The sequence below is a fragment of the Pseudoliparis swirei genome, chromosome 10 (assembly GCF_029220125.1).
Source record: "Pseudoliparis swirei isolate HS2019 ecotype Mariana Trench chromosome 10, NWPU_hadal_v1, whole genome shotgun sequence".
Lineage (NCBI taxonomy): Eukaryota > Metazoa > Chordata > Actinopteri > Perciformes > Liparidae > Pseudoliparis > Pseudoliparis swirei.
In genome coordinates this window covers 15570477-15589748 of record NC_079397.1, presented here as the reverse complement: position 1 = coordinate 15589748, position 19272 = coordinate 15570477, and the positions used below count along the sequence as shown (strand labels likewise).

The following is a 19272-nucleotide window of genomic DNA, read 5'->3' as shown; positions in this document are numbered from 1 at the left end:
TCCTCTTTTTTCTCTCCTTAAGGATGAATTTTCATCTCTCAATCACACGTTACTAACTCTGCTTTCTCCCCGGAGTCCTTTTGACTTCACGTCTCATGGGGTCATCGGACCCCATGAGACGGCATAGATCCTATCTGCCTGATGGATCGTCTGGGTCTGGGTCGTGGAATTCCTGCTCCTGACTGCGCCACTGTCCTGTTGAGACTCCGCCCACTGTTGAGACTCCGCCCACTCCTCCTCCCTACCGCCATCTGCCTGATGGATCGTGGAGGTCTCCATCGTGGAATATGCCTACTATGAACTATTCATACACTCTGTCATATTCATTGAATGTATTTTAACTCTAAATCTGTCCTTCTGGTCACATTACATCTATTCCACGGTCCATCCTGGAGAGGGATCCTCCTCTGTTGCTCTCCTCCAGGTTTCTTCCCTTTTTTTCCCCCTGAAGGGTTATTTGGGAGTTGTTCCTGATCCGATGTGAGGTTTTGGGGCAGGGATGTCTATGTGTACAGATTGTAAAGCACTCCGAGACAAATTTGTAATTTGTGAAATTGGGCTATACAAATAAAGTGAATTGAATTGAATTGAACATGATGTTCTTTTGATAAATTATGGTCCATTTTCAGTCAAACGGACCATAAAGCAGGTTTTGCTTAGAGAGCATCCTAACCAGCATGCCGAAGACCATCGGACGGACAAGAGGAGAGGCGGCTACTGGTGGAGGTGGAGAGGCAGAGATCACAGAGTGAGAGTTGAGATGGTCGATGTCGGCGCAAAGGTTTTGTCAGAGGATGAATAAATCATTCACACACCTACTCGTGCTGCAGCAGCAAGTTTTATGGCGGCAGCGACATCACTTTTATTTAACAGCTGTCGCTCCCCTGATGGATGCTGGTGGTCGGTCTGACTCGGCTCTATGAGAAGAGAGAGAAAGAGGCGGCAGTGAGCAAGGCGGGGATGCTTCGTGCTTTGCAAAGGACTGAGGATGTCGACTCTTCATTTACAAGTGCGTCTTGTTTTGTTCGTCTGTTTCCGTGAAGATGAAGTGTGAACAAAAGGACTGCTCGTCCTCGTTAGCATGAGACGCCGTGCTTTCCAAAGTAACCGCACGGCTGATTGAACGAAGACCCGAAGAGGCGCTCGGCGCCGGCTGATCCGCTCCTCGACCCGTCCAGCTGGTGCAACTTTGTTGTTTTGTGTGATCAGCTGTCCAAAAAGTCACAAACCACCAAGTACATTCCACTCTATAAAAGAGTTGTCCAGTCAGCAGAAATCCCTTGAATATGATCATTTATATCAATTAAAATATTGTCCCCCAATTGATCTTCATGCTGTTTCAAGGCTTCCCCACATTGTTTAAGACGTCTAAGAACATATTGAAATAAGCCTTAATAAACACAATGTGAGATGTAGGAGTATCTGTGGAATGATAATATATCTTTAGGTTAGGCTCTGTCATTATGGGTCAATATGTGGGTGGTAGGCAGCAAGGTTTACTTGGTTAATGTTCGGGGCTTAAAAAGCTCCCATTCACCTCCACTGCAGTGAGTCCCTAATCCCTTTACTCTTGCGCCCTCTAGTGGTTAAAATATGAAACCCCAAAACAGACAGCAACTCAGGAGCTCTTATCCACGCCCACAAAGGGGTGTGGTCAGTGGAAATGTTCAAATAGGGTCAAAGAGTTTCATAAAGGTCTGACAATGGCACACACCGACAATAAGTTGAGAACTATATTTAGAACACGTTCAAGTGGAGCAGTCGATCACCCGAGAGAGCGAGTCAAACCCCCCCAGGCACTAATGACCATGAGATCCTCAAAAGGAGGCAGAACATTTTGATCTCTCCATGAATTATTGACAGGAAGGCCGATGTCTAGCCCAGAAAGAGAGCTTAGCCTAGAAAGAGAGCTATTATAAGTTTTCGTCTCCGGACATTTTCTTCGGTTCCGCATCACATCTTCTTTTTTTACCGAATTTAGTCTTTTAGTCATGTTTCCATTGGCTCAGGCCCAGATAACTAACGTCACACCTCACTTTCAACTGTGGGCGTTAGACTCAAAGGAGCCAAAATAGAAATTGAGAGCCGTATCTATTGCCTCCGGCTCTCAACGTGATGACGGCTGCTAACTTCTGTGTTGAGGCCTTGGGTTGGGACGCCGTTATTAACCGTTATGGCGGTATGAGAGTGCAGAGTGGCGGCTGTGAGCTAACATGCACTAAAAGACACCAGCTCTGTGGACGGAGAGAGGAGGAGCTCTGATAACTCACACAGGAGAGAGACTTCCTGCTCAGGTCGACATTTCTCCTCAAGCTTTACGTAGTTTATACAGATGATAGATATTAATTCTGTGTATGTTGAACTAGAGCTTTTGTAATGAGATTTTTATATTCTTAGTTGTATTGTATAGATCTATCTTGGTTTACAAAGTTATTTGGCATTGCATTGGATGACTAGGGGGTCATGTAGCGTCATGATTTAAGGACATGACATAGACCTCTGGATGTTTTGATTCCCATGCTGACTCAATCCTTTTGTTCTTACCACAATCTTTGCAACCTCCACCTTCCTCTCTTAAATATATATATATATGTATATATATACATATATATATATATATATATATATATATATACATATATATATATATATATATGTATATATGTACATATATATACATATATATATACACACATATAAATATATATACATATATATATACATACATATGCATACATATATATATATACATATAAACATACATATATATATGCATACATACATATACAGGGAATAAATAATTTCATAGATAATTTCTGGTTTATGATATTCGTCATTTCATCTTAAAAAGACAACATTTGCCGTGACACTTCGTAGAGGACCAGGTTGTCTCAGCCATCCTTCAGACCTTATAATTAAGGTATGCTCCAATAAGGCGTCCTCACCTTTACCAACAATATGATGTTCTTTCTTCCACATGGAAACCAGCAAACTCAGAGTTTAGATATTTAGACAAATGAATTACATAACAAACGCCATGTTTTCCTACAGACCTTTCCTTACAGTCAGAAGGCAGAAAAGCAAATGTGAGTATGAGTAGTTTATTTGTTTATTTCTGATTTGAAAGGGATGCTTTTCGGGGGAATTGTCTGAAACAAACATATTACAACAAGATGACTTATTAATGCTGAATAATCTCTTCTCCACAGGTCCATCTTGTTTCAATTATATCATAGTATCATCCTGTACAGTACAGCCCAGTTTTGTAAAGTCATAGAAATAAATACGACTAAAACCTCCCTCTTCTTTACGTTGCCGCATTCAGTCTGTAAAAGCCTTCATCTTCAGACAAAATGCAGGTACACTTGCAGGATGCGACTTGTAGAAATGTATATTCTCCTTTATGTCCCAGTGCTGCACGGAATCGTAAATGAATCAAGCGAATAAACCCTCTCATTGTGTCCATCATCAGCTTCATGCCAGAGTCTGATCAGAACCTAAAAACTCCAGCCTGCGGAAAACGCTGGATGGGTTAAATGTCAAAGAGCCTAAAGTCAAGTAAAGTGCAATGATCCAATCGCAAGTGGGTTTCAAATGAATTGCAATATTTCCCTCCCAGACTCCAGCTGGGATGCAGTTAGATCCCATTGGAAGTTGAGAGTGCTGCAAGCATTTGTGGATTAGCGATAAAGTCATATTTCAGTGTGGCAAAGCACAGAGGTGACACCCAAGCACGGTCAACAAGAGGAAGATGAATACATATTATTATTATTATTGAGTACAGTTCAGCTCCAAAGAGCTGATGTACTTCCAGCTCTCTGTAGCTGTTGCTGTGATGCTAACAGTCACACACGACCGGTTGTTGGAATGCGTTGCTTCAGTTTGTGCTTATCCTTGCAAGTGATGAATAGGCAAACTTGTGTCGGAATAATATATGTCAAAGGGATGAAAACATGAAGAATTCTGTACCCGGCTCTACATATGGATTCAAAAGAAGCATCAGAGCCTCCACAGCTACACATGCTTTATGAAACGCAAAGGGTTCACATATAGGGTGCCATTCTGTTTGTGACACAAAGAAATGTTTATGCCGACACAAAGGAACCACGGGAGGACACACAGAAAGAAGATTTGATTAATTAGATGTTGATTATTCAATGATACCCAAACTGAATGGCTGAATTCATGCATAAGTAAGTTCTGCAGATCCTGCAATGGATGTGTAAGTAGATTTGTGTTGCTCTGTTGGCAGCATCACATCGGCTTCTCCAAAGCAATGGAAGTGTGAGCCAGGCACAGCACTGAGGCTCAAGGGTGGGCAAGGTCCTCTGGACAGTATGGAGGGAAAGTCTTCCGGGGCAACAGAGTCTCAGGTCTGATGTTGTGTCCCACAGAGATGGAGGACCCACAGGCGACTGAGGAAGCCTGACAGTAGGCACTCATGGCGTGTGGAGCCAGGGTCAGTGATCCACAAGGGTCGACACACTTCTGCTGAGCACAAGAGAGCAAGGAGTAGAGAGCATGGTTGACCTCCAGTTTATAGGCATCCAGGGGTTTTAAAGAGACCGTCATGCCGAGCAACCATCTGTAATAACTGTTTAGCTACCTGTCGCATAGGAATGCCACGTGTTTATGGTAAAGATGTATTAAATGTAAAGGTAATCATTTAAAACACACATTCTTTTGTATTTTGTAAACATGTACAATGATTGTATGTAGAAATACAGCAGGTTCCTTTGAAGTAATTACATTAAAGGCCCCACAACTCTTTACAGTTGTATAGTTCGACAGACAGGTGGAGAAGTAGGTAGGTAGGTAGGTAGGTAGGTAGGAAGGTAGGTAGGGAGACAGACAGAGTTGTAGGTAGGTACATAATTATGTCCACTTTATTGATCCCACAGTGGGGAAGTTATTCTTTGCATTTAACCCATCCTTAGTTATTAAGGAGCAGTGGGCTGAATTGAAGCTCCCAGGGAGTAACTGGGGGTTCAGTGTCTTGCTCAAGGACACTTCAACATGGGAGAGCTGGGGTTGAACCGGCTACCTTGTAGTTGTGGGACAACCACTCCCCCATGAGCTACAGCTGACCTTTGAAGGTAGACAGGAAGGTCGACAAAGGGGTATGTAGGTAGACAGAGGGGTATGTAGGTAGACAAAGGGGTATGTAGGTAGACAGGAGGTAGACAGAGGGGTATGTACGTAGACATCTGTTGGTCTTTTCTGACTGAAAAGGACAGATTTTAAGTCGAGAACCTCAAGATGTCACACACAAATAAATGCACATTATTCCTTTGACATTGACAGGTTCCAACAAGGTAACATTAGAATACAAAGTCATGTTCTGTACAATTCAGCCAGAGCAGGTTCATAGACTGAACAGTCTGAAATAGCTGATAAACACATCAGGGACGTATGTGAACATACTTCTCATCTTTGATGGAACATGTCACAACAGTTCACATTCAAAAAGGTTCCACCAGCAACAATCTCTTTAATATACTTCAGAAAACTGTTTTCTTTTTCAGTGAACTCATATCTGACGTCCTGTGACCAGGAGTGTGTGGTCAGGGAACCACATGGCACTGCATAGAGTGGTCTGACCGCCTCAGGCTGAACCGGCATGGAGGAGATCTATGAGTGGAATTTCCCCCTGAAGATGGCACTTGATTAAATGTCAGAGGACCAAAGTTATCTGAATTCATCTGAAACTAAAACTCCTCATCTGAACCTGATGGTGGTGCTAGAGGTAAAGTCAAATAGCAGTGCTTGTCAGTGGCCCTGAGCGTTAACCTCTGATGTTCTAAATATATATACATGTCTTTTCAAAATATACTTTCATGTTCACAGGAAACATAGAGTTTCCTCTCATAACATACAGTCCAAAAGGTGTGTCGGTGTATTTGGTGAGGCTGAGGCACACGACTACTCGTTTAGGCTCAGGTAAAGAGCACTTTACATTTCTTACATAAAATAATGATGTTTCTTACGCAATTGGCATTAGTAAAGTACGGAAGCTACATTACAAATCTGTGGTAAAATAAGTCAACGTTGACTTGATTTCACACAAGACATGAACAGCAGTATCCCAGGTGAATGTTTTCCCTGCAGGTCAAACCTCCCGACATGGACTCACTCTTCATGCCACAGCAGTTGCTCCGATGTCTAATGACGATGTGGATGGGTTCACATCGTCGTCACTTGAAAGCCTGCGTCTGATACAGACGCTAAAAGGGTGTCCACTAATTGAGAGACCAATTTGGAGGATCACCAACGTTAATGGGACTCCTTCTCTGGGGACCAGGAATGTCTGAACAAATAAATGTTCATCGTTAATTTGAATCCAATAACTTCAGACACCTCCCCGTCTCCAGAGTATGCCGTGTGACTCTGATGTTGCTTTTACCTGTGAAAGGAGTTGAGGGGACCCTCAGCTGTGGGGGGGGTATGCAGAACGGCTCTGTGGCAGAAGTCTACTGACGATCTGCAAGAGACTGACACTGTTAGACAGACACACGGCACGGACTTACACTGTACATACTGCAGATATAACCATGAAAGGGAAATGAACGCGGGTCCAAAGTAAAAATAGATACCCACACATCAGTGAGGTCAACGGGTAACTCGATCATTTTCATTTTGCATCTTCGCATTCCAGCCATTCAACTTTGAGTGAGCAGCAGAGCTCAACCAGCTCAGGTGTGGGTGGTTTGACCCTCATATTGCCTCGACAGGTGACGGTCCCTCACCTGCATCCATCCATGTGTGACTGTCCTAATCGGGCAATCGTCCAAACTCACTATAGGTCATTGAAAGGTGTTGGTTTTCGCCACTGAGAGCGGAATACAAAGTTTTGATTTACCTTTCACTTGATCTGGGGTGCTTAATATAGTTACTCGCGTGAGTTTAATCGCGTGACTATTTTTGGCTTTTTCACGTCATTCGCTTCATTCGCGCCTCAGAGGGGGCCGTGGTTCATTTCCGTGGCGTTACTCCGTGGAAACGGTTATCACTTCCGCCATCCACCATCCACCACGGAAGAAATGACCACTTTTTCTGCTTTATACTTGTTGTGGACATCCCACAAAGGTCGGTACATCTAACGCCCTCGTGTTTGGGTTCGTGACATCTCCCGTAGGCTCGCACGGCTCGGTGACTTTCATCAACTACGTCGGAACGACTGCCGCGTCCAGCGCTACTAGAGCAGCAGCAGCCGGTTAGATTCAACAGCGGCGGAGCGTCTCGACGCCGATTGGCTTTCGCAACTCAGCGACGGGCGACTTTTTCGTCAACCTCGAAAGATTTCCACTTGAGGCAAATTTTTCCCGTCTGTACATTGACTTTGCATGGGATATACACTACCATTCAAAAGTTTGGGGTCACTTAGAAATGTCTTTATTTTTCAAAGAAAAGCACTGTTTTTTCAATAAAGATAACATTAATCAAAAATACACTCTATACATTGTTAATGTGGTAAATGACTATTCTAGGTGGAAACGTCTGGTTTCTAATGAAATATCTCCAGAGGTGTATAGAGGCCCATTTCCATCAACTATCACTCCAGTGTTCTAATGGTACATTGTGTTTGCTAATCGCCTTAGAAGACTAATGTCTGATTAGAAAGCCCTTGTGCAATTATGTTAGCACAGCTGAAAACAGTTATGCTGGTGATATAAGCTATACAACTGGCCTTCCTTTGAGCTTGAAGTTTGAAGAACAAAATTAATACTTCAAATATTAATCATTATTTCTAACCTTGTCAATGTCTTGACTATATTTTCTATTCAATTTTCAATTCATTTGATAAATAAAAGTGAGTTTTCATGGAAGACACGAAATTGTCTGGATGACCCCTAACTTTTGAACGGTAGTGTACCTGCGCGAAATATTCGCAACACTTTCATCGTGAACGCAGCTTTAGAATAACAACCTGACTTCAGTGGCAACAACACGCACTATGAGTCAATGTACATTGATGGTGAGGCGTCGCCCAGTGACTGCCGTCTGCAGCGTTCTTCATCAACACTGGACCAGTTTCAGAATCTGATGTCATGTCCATGACTAATGGACACCATTTGACACAAATTGGGTAGAATTTTGCATTTTGATGTCGTCAGATTAAGTCATTTTCTATTGTTTGAGAGTTTTGCTCTGTGTGACATCGGTCCTGGTAAGAATACTGTCTTAACTACAAATGGATATTTTGGAAAACAATATTCCTTGTACAGAATAAAGGCGGAGAATGGAGATCAACCGTGCATTCACAAAATACAACACACAAAGTATTAATGTATAGATATTTACAATATATTAACAAACCACTGTACAGTTAAAGCTTTAAAATACTTGTACACGTGCATATAAAGTGGTCAGAAAGCAACAGGCATCGGACACATTGAGTGGGAGGACATTAACAATCTGGGTGTGACAGCAGGGCATCAGAGGAGCTGCTGACGATGCTACCTCAGCAGGACCACGGACGTTTTGATTATAATCAAATAAAAGTGTGATGTGAAAGTGTTGTGTGAAGTGCTCGATATTGCAAAGTGACACAGTGACAGGAGATTGGAGGTTTAGCTAGCGAGACAGACATTTCTTGAAAATGATTTGATTTTAAATATCGGGGATGGAGCCACAACGCCACCTTTCTCTGGATTAGCAGACATCCCCTGAGGCAGGTGGGGCTCATCATTGGACCAGTGATGTCAGAATGGATGCATTTAACAATTCCAATCCAAACATGAGGGCCAAATGATTCCAGTCAAAGCTAAAGTGTATCGCGGGTAAATTTCTTTCATGGTTTTTCTGAAAAAATTCAACATGATCCAGAGTATACATTCTCTAGGAAAACAAGTACCTGCAGCACTTATTCCCTATTAGAATGCAAACGCTTCATGATTGTAACACAGTTAACCAACAGCTTGTTGTTGTCTTCAAATAATGCAATAACACAATGACTTTACTTTTCATAATACCACCCAAAATGTTTCTCCTTTTGTAATTTCCCCAACTTTTAAAATGCATCCTCTGCTCTCTGAAAGAGGTCAATTCATCCCTCCCTTTCCTGCTGTCATGACAGCCAAATGTGGACCCGCTACAGCCAAGTCGCCTAAGGTCAACCTGCAAAGGTCTTGTGCTTTTGGGGAAGCAGTGGTTTTCTTAAAAAGGTATAATCCTCGCTGTTACACTTGTTAAAATGCGATTTGGACTGGAATTTTGCAATTTCCAACTGTAATATTTATCTCCAACCCGAGTTAACATGTATTTGACCAACATTAATGGCCACTAATCAAACCGGGCCAACTTTAACATCGGTCTAATCTGAGGGAAACTCTGAAACAGTATATGGGTGAAACCGCACACCTGCTATTCCCGTCGGTGTGTCATGGGGCAGAAAACAACATTTGACAGACCTCTGATTGTCTCTCATTGGTTAAATGTTCTCGTGATCAAAATGTTGCAGTTATTATGTTGGCGGAGAACAGGGAGATGCGGGTTCGCCTGTGTTTGTTACCTTCGCATTGAAAATGCGGAAGGTTATGTTTTGATCGCCGTGTATTTATTTATTTATTTATTTGTATGCGTGTTACTCGCATAACTAAAAAAGTATTAAACCGAATCGCATGAAATTTGGTGGGATGATTTGTTATTATCCGGGGACCATTTGCCTCAATTTTGGGATCGACCGGGTCAAAGGTCAAGGTCAAGGTCATGAAAATGTCAAAATCTTCTTTTTACCATAGCACGGTCAATTTCTATCCAATTGGCATGCAACTAATGCCAAAATGTTCATAATTCAATGCCCAATCGTGTGATATGCGAAGGTATGCGCTCTACCGAGTGCCCGTTCTAGTTTGAGTTGTATCTGTGTGGCCAGAGCAAGGGAATCACAGAGAGGAGGTCACACTGGTTTCCTTCTTATACCTCAACCAACATAAAGGCAGATGTTCCTTACACTTCAGTGTATTTTGAATTAACCCAACAACGAAAATCTTGGGTGTTCATTTGAAATGAGAACCGCGTGTCTGAGGGTGTGTTATTGGTGGTGTTTATGAGACAATACTAGTGGATTAGCTCATTCTTAAAACATATCAACATCATGCTGACAATTTCCAAACATATCACTGTAACGTTGTATATTTGTGAATAATTTCCCTTTTTTTCCGGCTCCCATTATTTGTCATTTCACTACTTTGTTATTCAAATAGCACAGAGTAACAATGTCAGTAACAACAGATGATTGCTGACATGATGTTCTGCATCATTATATCCTGGAACATTTCAGTCACTGAGCAGATCACAACATTTGTAAAACAGAGAACACAAGGCAGGACAACATTACATTATGCGGGTCACAAAAAAAGACATGATTTACTCTGGCAAGAAATATCTCATACAAATATGATAGTTGTTCAATGAAAATAAATTGACTTATGAATGGATTAACAATGGGAATTTATTTTTTAACTTCTAATGAAAATTAGGTGCTCAAGTTGGATAAAAAAGCCTCAGAATTGTCATTTTGGGCAATACATCTTATTTATGTAAAAATCCTTTGGGCTCCCAATGTAGAGACTTGGGAATCTTTAGATCGTACATGGACGTTATACCAGGAACATTACCACAGTTTATATGTCTATAGAACATGTCACAGACATAGAATAAGTTTAGATTCATTATTAACTGCTTCTGGTTCAAATCCTTTAACATCATTTCATGGACAGCATTTCTTGATACAAGGCTTTTATTCTGAAATATTTGCAGGACAGTAACATGTGTACTTATAAATTAAATACCGACTTCTTAACCTTTTTCTGTCTCAAATGAATATAGACGTCATTTATAATGAAATGTAATCAAACATTCTTTCCATTATGAAAGTCAAAGTAGAATAGACCGTAAAGCAGGGGATGCTTTAGGGCGGGGCTACCGACAGCTCGCTAGTCCACCCTGGGTTTTGTCCAAGTTTTCGTCTATTACTTTAACCCTTTCACACCTCATTAAAGTTACATTTTGGTCAGATAAAAACGCATTATTTATTGTTCGGTGTTGTAGTTAGCTCCACCCTGTCGTATCAATGCTTGTTGCAAATAAACCAAAACGGCGATGGCCAAAAAACAAGTTGGCGACAAACCCAGTGCTTGAGGTAGAATAAAATAAAATCTGCAGTTTAAATGGTTTTTGGTGCGACCATTGTAATAGATAACTTGCTAATTAATTAATTGTTTAATTAATTAGACATGTAATTATTTGGTTTGCTCTGTAAAATCATATTCTGTCAAACAAAAGAGCAGATTCAGATATTTTAAACATACGTTTCCTTCCTTATATTAGTTAAAAAGTAAAAAAAGAAACAGTTCGGGTGTGAAGTATAAAACACTTTAATTTTGCAGTATTCTTTCCAGGCGGAAGCCTTTAAAATGGCTCTTAATGCTCTGATAAAACAAAACAAACAAAAACAAAATGAGCTCCAGAGTGTATTAGATTAAGTCAGTTTTAAACTAATGTTACGAAGGGTCAACCAGTATAGATAGATAGATAGATAGATATATACTTTATTAATCCCCAAGGGGAAATTTGTCGTGACAGTAGCAGCAACACACAAGAATAAAAACAAAACACAAAATATAAGAAACAGGGATGAAAGATATAGAAGTATACAAGTAAATAAAAGTAAAATACAAAACAAAATATATATGTAAATATACAACACACATGCATACACAACACACAACAACACTGACAAATCAAATACACAAAATATTAAATATAGACAGAGTGCAAAAAGCAAAGTGTGTGTATGAGTGCAGAGCTAATGAAATGCAATGTGTGTGTATGTGTGTAGTGCAAACAAATGAGATGTGTGAAGTGCAGATCAACACTATGATCTGGCAAGAGGTGATCTGTTATAGAGCCTCATAGCCGCCGGCAGGAATGTTCTCCTGTATCTGTCCTTGTGGCAGCGGAGCGTGAGGAGATGTTTGGAGAAAGTACTCCTCTGTCCCTGTAGGAGGTGGTGGAGAGGGTGGTCCGGGTGGAGAGGGTGGTCCGGGTTGTCCAATATGGACACAAGTTTCTTCAACGTCCTCCTCTCCACCACCTGTTCCAGGTGCTCCAGCTGGCAGCCGATGATGGAGCCAGCCTTCCTAACCAGTTTGTTGAGACGGCTGGTGTCACCGGCTCCGATGCTGCTCCCCCAGCAGACAATGGCAAAGTGCAGCACACTGGCCACAACCGACTGGTAGAATAACTCCAGCATCTTGCTGCACACGTTGAAGGATCGAAGCTTCCTCAGGAAAAGAGTCGACTCATCCCCTTCTTGTACACAGCGTTGATGTTGGCCTTCCAGTTCAGTCGGCTGTCGATGGAGACGCCCAGGTACTGGTCCTCCTCCACCATGTCCACGTCCACTCCCAGGACACTCAGAGGTGGAGGAGCTGTCGCCTTCCTCCTGAAGTCCACCACCATCTCTCTGGTCTTGGCCACGTTCAGCCGCAGGTGGTTCTCATCGGCCCACTTTACAAAGTCGCTCACCACTGCCCTGTACTCCTCCTCCCGTCCATCCCTAATACACCCGACCACTGCAGAGTCATCAGAGTACTTCTGCAGATGGCATGACTCCGTGTTGTACTGGAAGTCACTGGTGTACAGGGTGAAGAGGAAGGGAGACAGAACAGTTCCCTGTGGGGCTCCAACATCTCTCTGCTCTTCCATCTTCACCGAGTCTCCTGTGCAGCCAGACTCTGTGAGTGTCACCAGCACTCAGGCGCTAACTTGCCGAGCGCCACTTGTCGAGCTTCTCAACTCCGACATTTTCGATTCAAGTTTTTTTTTCGCGAACTCTTTCCATTTTTACCTTCGCATTGAAAATGCGGAAGGTAATGTTTCGATCGCCGTGTATTTATTTATTTGTATGCGTGTTACTCGCCTAACTCAAAATGTATTAAACCGAATCGCATGAAATTTGGTGGGATGATTGGTTATTATCCAGGGACCATTTGATTAGATTTTTGGATCGATCGGGTCAAAGGTCAAGGTCAAGGTCATGCAAAGGTCAAAATCTTCTTTTTACCATAGCACGGTCAATTTTTATCCAATTGGCATGCAACTAATGCCAACATGTGGCGAAGGTATGCGCTCTACCGAGTGCCCGTTCTAGTTTGGGATGTTTTTCTCCAAAGAATTGCTTCTAAAAGCAAATGGATTTTAATTGTTAGCATTTTCCTATAGAAAACTATATGAGCTACTCAGTGACAGAAATGCCCATGTGGGAGACAGAGATGCAAGGAAAATCTGAAACCATACAGCATCCTTTAAAATAATTGTGCGCAGTAAGGTATGTGATCTGTGTTCATTGTTTCAACAAGTAGAACACTGGTTTGGTCCCATAACAGAAGTATTGTAAATGTCCGACTAACTATCTGATTGAATTGACACATGTCCCTAACCTTTAAAGATCAGGGAGAGACGCTGTGTTTCTAATACATGTTGTGGTCATACTTCTTCTTTCATAATGTACTATTACAAAATTATCAACAAAGCAGTTAGCATACAGAAATTGCTATTTGCTCATTAAAAATATGAAAGGAGACAAAGAGCTTTAAAGGTTTGAGTTATAAAAATAAGGGCAATATGTGAACCTGTCATGGCAAATGCAACTTTTCAAAGGAGCCAATCCGAAATTTTTGGAAAATACCGATGCCTGTCAAATGAGGTTTTGCCCCATGTTGCATAATAAGAAACGTTCATGTTATAGGCAAAAAGGGGTGTACATTTACAATGTTTTGACCAAAGTCAACAGACATTTGTAATAGTCTGAATGAATAGTTCGGGAAAGAAAAAAAAGTCACCATCAAAAGGTTCCAATGACACAAAAAGGAAAAGGAAGGTGCACATTGCAGTAGAGTTGAAGGGATGTGGGTAAGTATTCGCCGAGTCTGTATTCTGGACGACACTCAAAAAATATCTACTGACAGTTGAATGTATTAGCTGAGTCATGATCCCCACTGACAGTGAAAAATACACACAAAAACATCAATTTAGGTGTGGAAATGAAAAATGAAGAAAGCACATTATTTCCAGACATTTGCTACTCGGCTACACTGTGTAGGTGCTATATAAGGACCCTTTAAGGCACACACAGAAACAAGAACTATCATATATCTCACATGATTTTTTTTCCAGTTCAGAAATGAGTTCGCCGTCACCTCAAGTCAAAACGAGAAGATGGACATCAATCGAGCATCCAGTACAGAAGTGGAGGTGAACCTGTGACTGGCTTGCTAGTTAACCACTTAAACAAAACGGTTGCTGGAAGGAGTGTTTTCAGTTGGACCTGCTGTGCATCGTCCGCACTGGAATTACAGGGCTGCAGAATGGGAACAGCCATCACAGCTATGGAGGACTTAAAATGACTTAACCCTTGTGTTGCCTTCGGGTCAATTTGACCCGATTCAATGTTTCACCCTCCTGTCGCCTTCGGGTCAATATGACCCGATTCAATGTTTAACCCTCCTGTTACCTTTATATTTACTAACATATTTTACCCTTGAGGTCAATATGACCCCAGCTATTAAAATCTCCAGAAAATTATTAGAATTAATATTGTTTTCCAAGTTTAAGTGTGAGGTACTTTATGTTTGTTTGTTGACTCCCGAAAGAACACCGACATTAAACATTGAATCGGGTCAAATTGACCCGAAGGCGACAGGAGGGTTAAATATTGAATCGGGTCAAAATGACCCGAAGGCAAGACAAGGGTTAAGTATCAATAAATAAATAAATAAATGCATGAATAAATACAAGAATAAATAAAAAAAATGCATAAATAAATAAATACAGGAATAAATAAATAAATGCCTAAATAAATGTATAAATAAATAAATACAAGAATAAATGTATAAATACAGAAATTAATAAATATAAGTTATAACTCAACAGGACATCATTAAATACATGTATTTCTACATTTCTGTATTTCTTCATTTATTTATATCTCTATTTATGTGTCCACACATATTTCTTCATTTATTTAAGCATTTATTTATTTATACATTTATGCAAGCATTTATTTATTCCTATATTTATTCATGCATTTATTTATTTATTTATACTTAAGTCATTTTGAGTCCTCCATACACAGCAGCCCTGTTCTGATTCTCAAAGTCAAAGATATCAGAAATGTTTGACTTAGCAGAAAATAACTAAAGTAGTCTTGAGAAACTGGCGGCAAAATGGCTGCAAAACAACCATCACTGCAGTTGCATCTCAATTTATATACAATATTAAAACCAGTTAAAAGGTACTTGGGATCTAATCCACTAAAAGTGGAACACGACCAAATCAGCATGTTCTCTGTACTGAACACTCAGATTAAATGCATATCAATCTTCTCGCATTCTTCTGGTCTTTCCGTTGATATTAGTCATTCTGGTTTGGTTGTCGACTCCTATTGGTTGAATGAGGCGTCCGTCTCGTTCCCTGAGTTTGGTGCAGTGTCGCGATCAAGAGTTTGACCTCTTGCCACAGGAGGCAACATGATGTTCACCAGGACAGCGCTGAAGTCAGCCATGACGGTGTGTCAGAACAGTTTTGAATCGCTTCCTCTTCCTGTCAGAGTGCGGATATAAAGATGCTAAGTGGATTATTTTATGTGGTAGCACTTTCTTGAATCATGTGTTTGTTAGTCCCTAATTTCACCATATGGTTTCTGACTAAATGTAATTTTGAGAAATAATACCCAAACCACTGTAGTGATTATCAAAGTGAGCTAGAATTGACAGTGAGAGACAGAAGTCCAGTTTAATAAGGTCCAAACATCAACGAAGAAGAGAATGGGACTTATTGATAAATTACTGTTATCATATCTTCTTTGTGGGTTTGCATCTTGCTCTGAGGAAGACGAGCTGTAATTTATGACATGTTGGAGGAGTTTGACTTGAAGATTTCCTCCTAATTGTCCGGTTTTCTTTTTTTTAAATGAATGGTTAACATTGCTGTTTAATGGTTTATAAACTTGAAGGTAGGGTTGGTTACCATCTTAATTTTTTCATCTACATGTTTGCTATTTTTTATTGAAATTTTCATATGACAGCAATCAAATAATCTAATATTTGTTACACTATAATATTAGCTAGCTCCTCGACCTTCGGGTCGGTACTTTTTCTTCTTTTGTTGAATTTTGATTCTTGTATATTTTGCTGATCAAAATAAACTAAACTAAACTAAAAGTTATTTCATTCAACCCAATGATTGGACGGGCTACCTTCCCGTCTCCCACCCCGCCTTTCTGCCTGCTGTAAACTCATAGTTCCTCACCAGTCTTCCAGCTGCTAACAGCAGCCATGTTGGTTGTTTACGATCATCATTTTTGGGGAGTGACTTTGGAGGGAGGCCTGTCAGTGTTGAGGATTTGGAGACCTTTCTCACATCATCACAGCTAACTCCAAATTAATTCTGAGTCACAATGCTCCCTTGTCCAATGACTCAATGATGATATTCAGTCATGTCAGGTTTGAGTGCTCTCCTTCTCTGAGGTTTTTCCCTGCCACGACCTGCCATACAGCATGCACTCTCTTTCAGATAAAGGAGGGGGAGGGAGTCTGCAGGAGAAGAGCATCCAAACGTGATCGTGCATAGCTGAGTACATGACTATATGAGAACACACCACTGGGTGGAGCTAGAGATGGACAGCTGGTGTTGAGTTGACGCAACAACCCTGGACAAGAAATAAAGAATTTTCATTCTGGTGACTCGTCCACCGCTCCTTGTCCACACCTGTCTCATCATACAAGTGTGTGTGTGTGAAGAGAGATTGTGCAATCGAAGCTGGAACACTACAGGAATCAGTATGCTTCGAACAAAGCTCGATGAACCCTCCCCGAACAATCCCACGTTGCAATTCAGGATGCTGCATCTGACAAACTTTTAGAAATGACAATCTGACAAACATGCCGACTTCCCAGATGTGCAGAGGTGTAAAAGAAAAATAGCAATGAGTCTTCAGCGCAGATCATGGATCATCATTTCCCCCCTTACGAGGACGAGAATGCGTCCATTTGAAACCGGGATCAACACTTCATTTCAGACATGTTTCGACTTGTAACCTAATTTGTTTGAATCATACTGAACCCTTCGGCACCGAGTACCTCACCAACAGATGCTTGCACTGAAAGACATGTGATTTACAGTGTTTGTGTATACAGAATCACTTCAGAGTGGATATTATATTGAATATAGAGGACGGTATTTAATGTGTCATATTCCCCTCATTCAAACCTATGAACGTGAACACCAAACGTCCAGTCAATGTCCGAATGTCTCTGTGTTTTCATCACTTCATGCATGTGTGGTCTCAACCTGAAGAACCTAAATGCTAAAAACTCTCATTTAAAAGTCTCTATTAACGTCCTCCTGTGGACCAATCGGCAGTCTCGGAATAGAAGGAAGGCGAGGCCACTTGTGCTCCTTTTGTCAAATCCCTGAGCAAAGTCATTGAACATTCAGAACCCATTGGCCAAAGCGTAGGCACAGGAAACCACTCTGTGAGCCCCGACTCAAACAAAAGGTTGCGGTTTTAATGTCGATAAGGAGCCCGGTGGAAAGGCCTTCAAAACACTTACGTTAAAGGGTTTGGAGTACGGGTCAGTGCCGGGGCCTGTACGAACTGTAGTATCTGGGGTAGAGGGGTGTGTAATTGGTCGAGTGGTTGTAGGAGGGGGTGGTGCCAGATGTGAGGTAGGAGCTAGAGGGGGTGAAAGTAGGAGAGGAGCTGTAGTAGGTCGAGGAATAGGTGTGGGTGGAGGAGTAAGGGGAGGGCGAGGAAGAAGCGTAGAGGACGGAAGAGCGCGTCAGGCCGGACAAGGGCCGAGTTCGGGGCGAAGGGCTCCATGCGGAGCGCCTGAGCCCGAGAATAGGGGACCGGTAGGGGGAGGAGGCGGCAGATCCAGGTTGGGCCGGTCTTGTGGTGGTGGTGGTGGTGGCGGGTGGGGGAGAGGCATGAGAGTCTGGGGTGTAGTGCCAGGAGGGGCTGGAACTACGGGGCAGAGCGGGGGACATGTTGACGTTCAATCTGTGGGAGTCGACCACAAACATCCGCACCCCGAGGCTCCACTGGGAGTGAGCCAGCCTCAGAGGGGTGGGGGGCGGGGTCCGCACCGAGGCAGAGGAAGGGACCTCCAGACACGAGGGGCCGTCTGGTGCCGGAGGGCCATCGAATGGAGGGACCGCCGCCGATGATGGACCGCGAGGGGGTATATGCGACGTCGGGGAGGCGAGAGCTGCACTGACCACAGACGGGCTAAGGGGCCGAGTGGGATCATCGAGAAGCATCGACACAGGGCAAGGGAGGCCTGAAAGAGGGAGGCTGACAGGGGCCGAAGTGGAGCCTTTGTCTACGTTGGAGGCCGAAGCCAAGGCCGGGGGACTTACTTTGGGGGTGCTGGTCTTCATGCGGTTCAGCCTGCCCCCGCGGGTGCGGTGGGTCTGCTCTTGATCGAAAGCCAAATCCTCCAGGCGTTGGGTGAGAGACAGTTTCTGCTGGATGGCCATCCGGAGGAGGGAGTTCAGGGTCTTCTTCTCGTCTTCGGCCGCAATCATCTGCCTCTGCATCTCATCCAGCTGGGTGACATACTCGTCACACCTGAGGAGAGCGAGGTTCAACAGGTTGGATCATGACCAGGCACGCGCACAGACATTTTGGGGGGCGGGTGCTCAAACCCCCCCAAAAAAAGGGCACCCATCGCGAAAAATCTTGAATGACAGAGTTGAAACATAAGCAGCATTACACTAATCATGCCTACGCGGTCCTCGACCTGCGTCTCCTCTGGGCAGGATTAGACAGCTAGCTTACATTTTCCTGATGAATAAATATGAATTATTACATGGCAATGACAGTACAAGAGTTCTGATTGGCTAATGGGTAATAAATAAGTGTCACATGAGATATATGATGATGTATATATACAGTATATCATATATATATATGATATATATATATCAGATATATATTTGCAGATATATATATCATATGTATATATATACATATGATATATATATATATGATATATATCATATATATGATATATAGATATATATACATTTGATATATATATATATATATCTGATATATATGATATATATATATATATATATATATATATACAGTATATCATATATATATATTTATATATATCAGATATATATATACAGTATATCATATATATATATATATATATATATATCATATATATGATATATACAGGACTGTCTCAGAAA

At 41.9% G+C, this 19272-nt stretch overlaps 1 protein-coding gene across 7 annotated transcripts in view; it reads right to left on the bottom strand.

Moving 5' to 3' along the window:
- Positions 1–19272, bottom strand: part of LOC130200330 (protein bicaudal D homolog 1-like) — a 61618-nt gene that overhangs the window by 21384 nt on the left and 20962 nt on the right. For 2 of the 7 annotated variants that reach the window (XR_008832989.1, XR_008832988.1), the window contains exons 12-13: positions 18427–18637; positions 816–917 (exon numbers count right to left, since the gene is read on the bottom strand). Coding sequence is in view for 5 of the 7 variants with exons in the window: in XM_056424530.1 (XP_056280505.1) it covers positions 17641–18637 (997 nt within the window). In the remaining 2 variants the exon portion in view is untranslated. Of the gene's footprint in view, positions 1–768; positions 918–3085; positions 4492–6403; positions 6482–16700; positions 18638–19272 lie in introns of those variants that run through there. The other 5 variants (XM_056424533.1, XM_056424532.1, XM_056424534.1 and 2 more) reach the window with 5 other exon arrangements.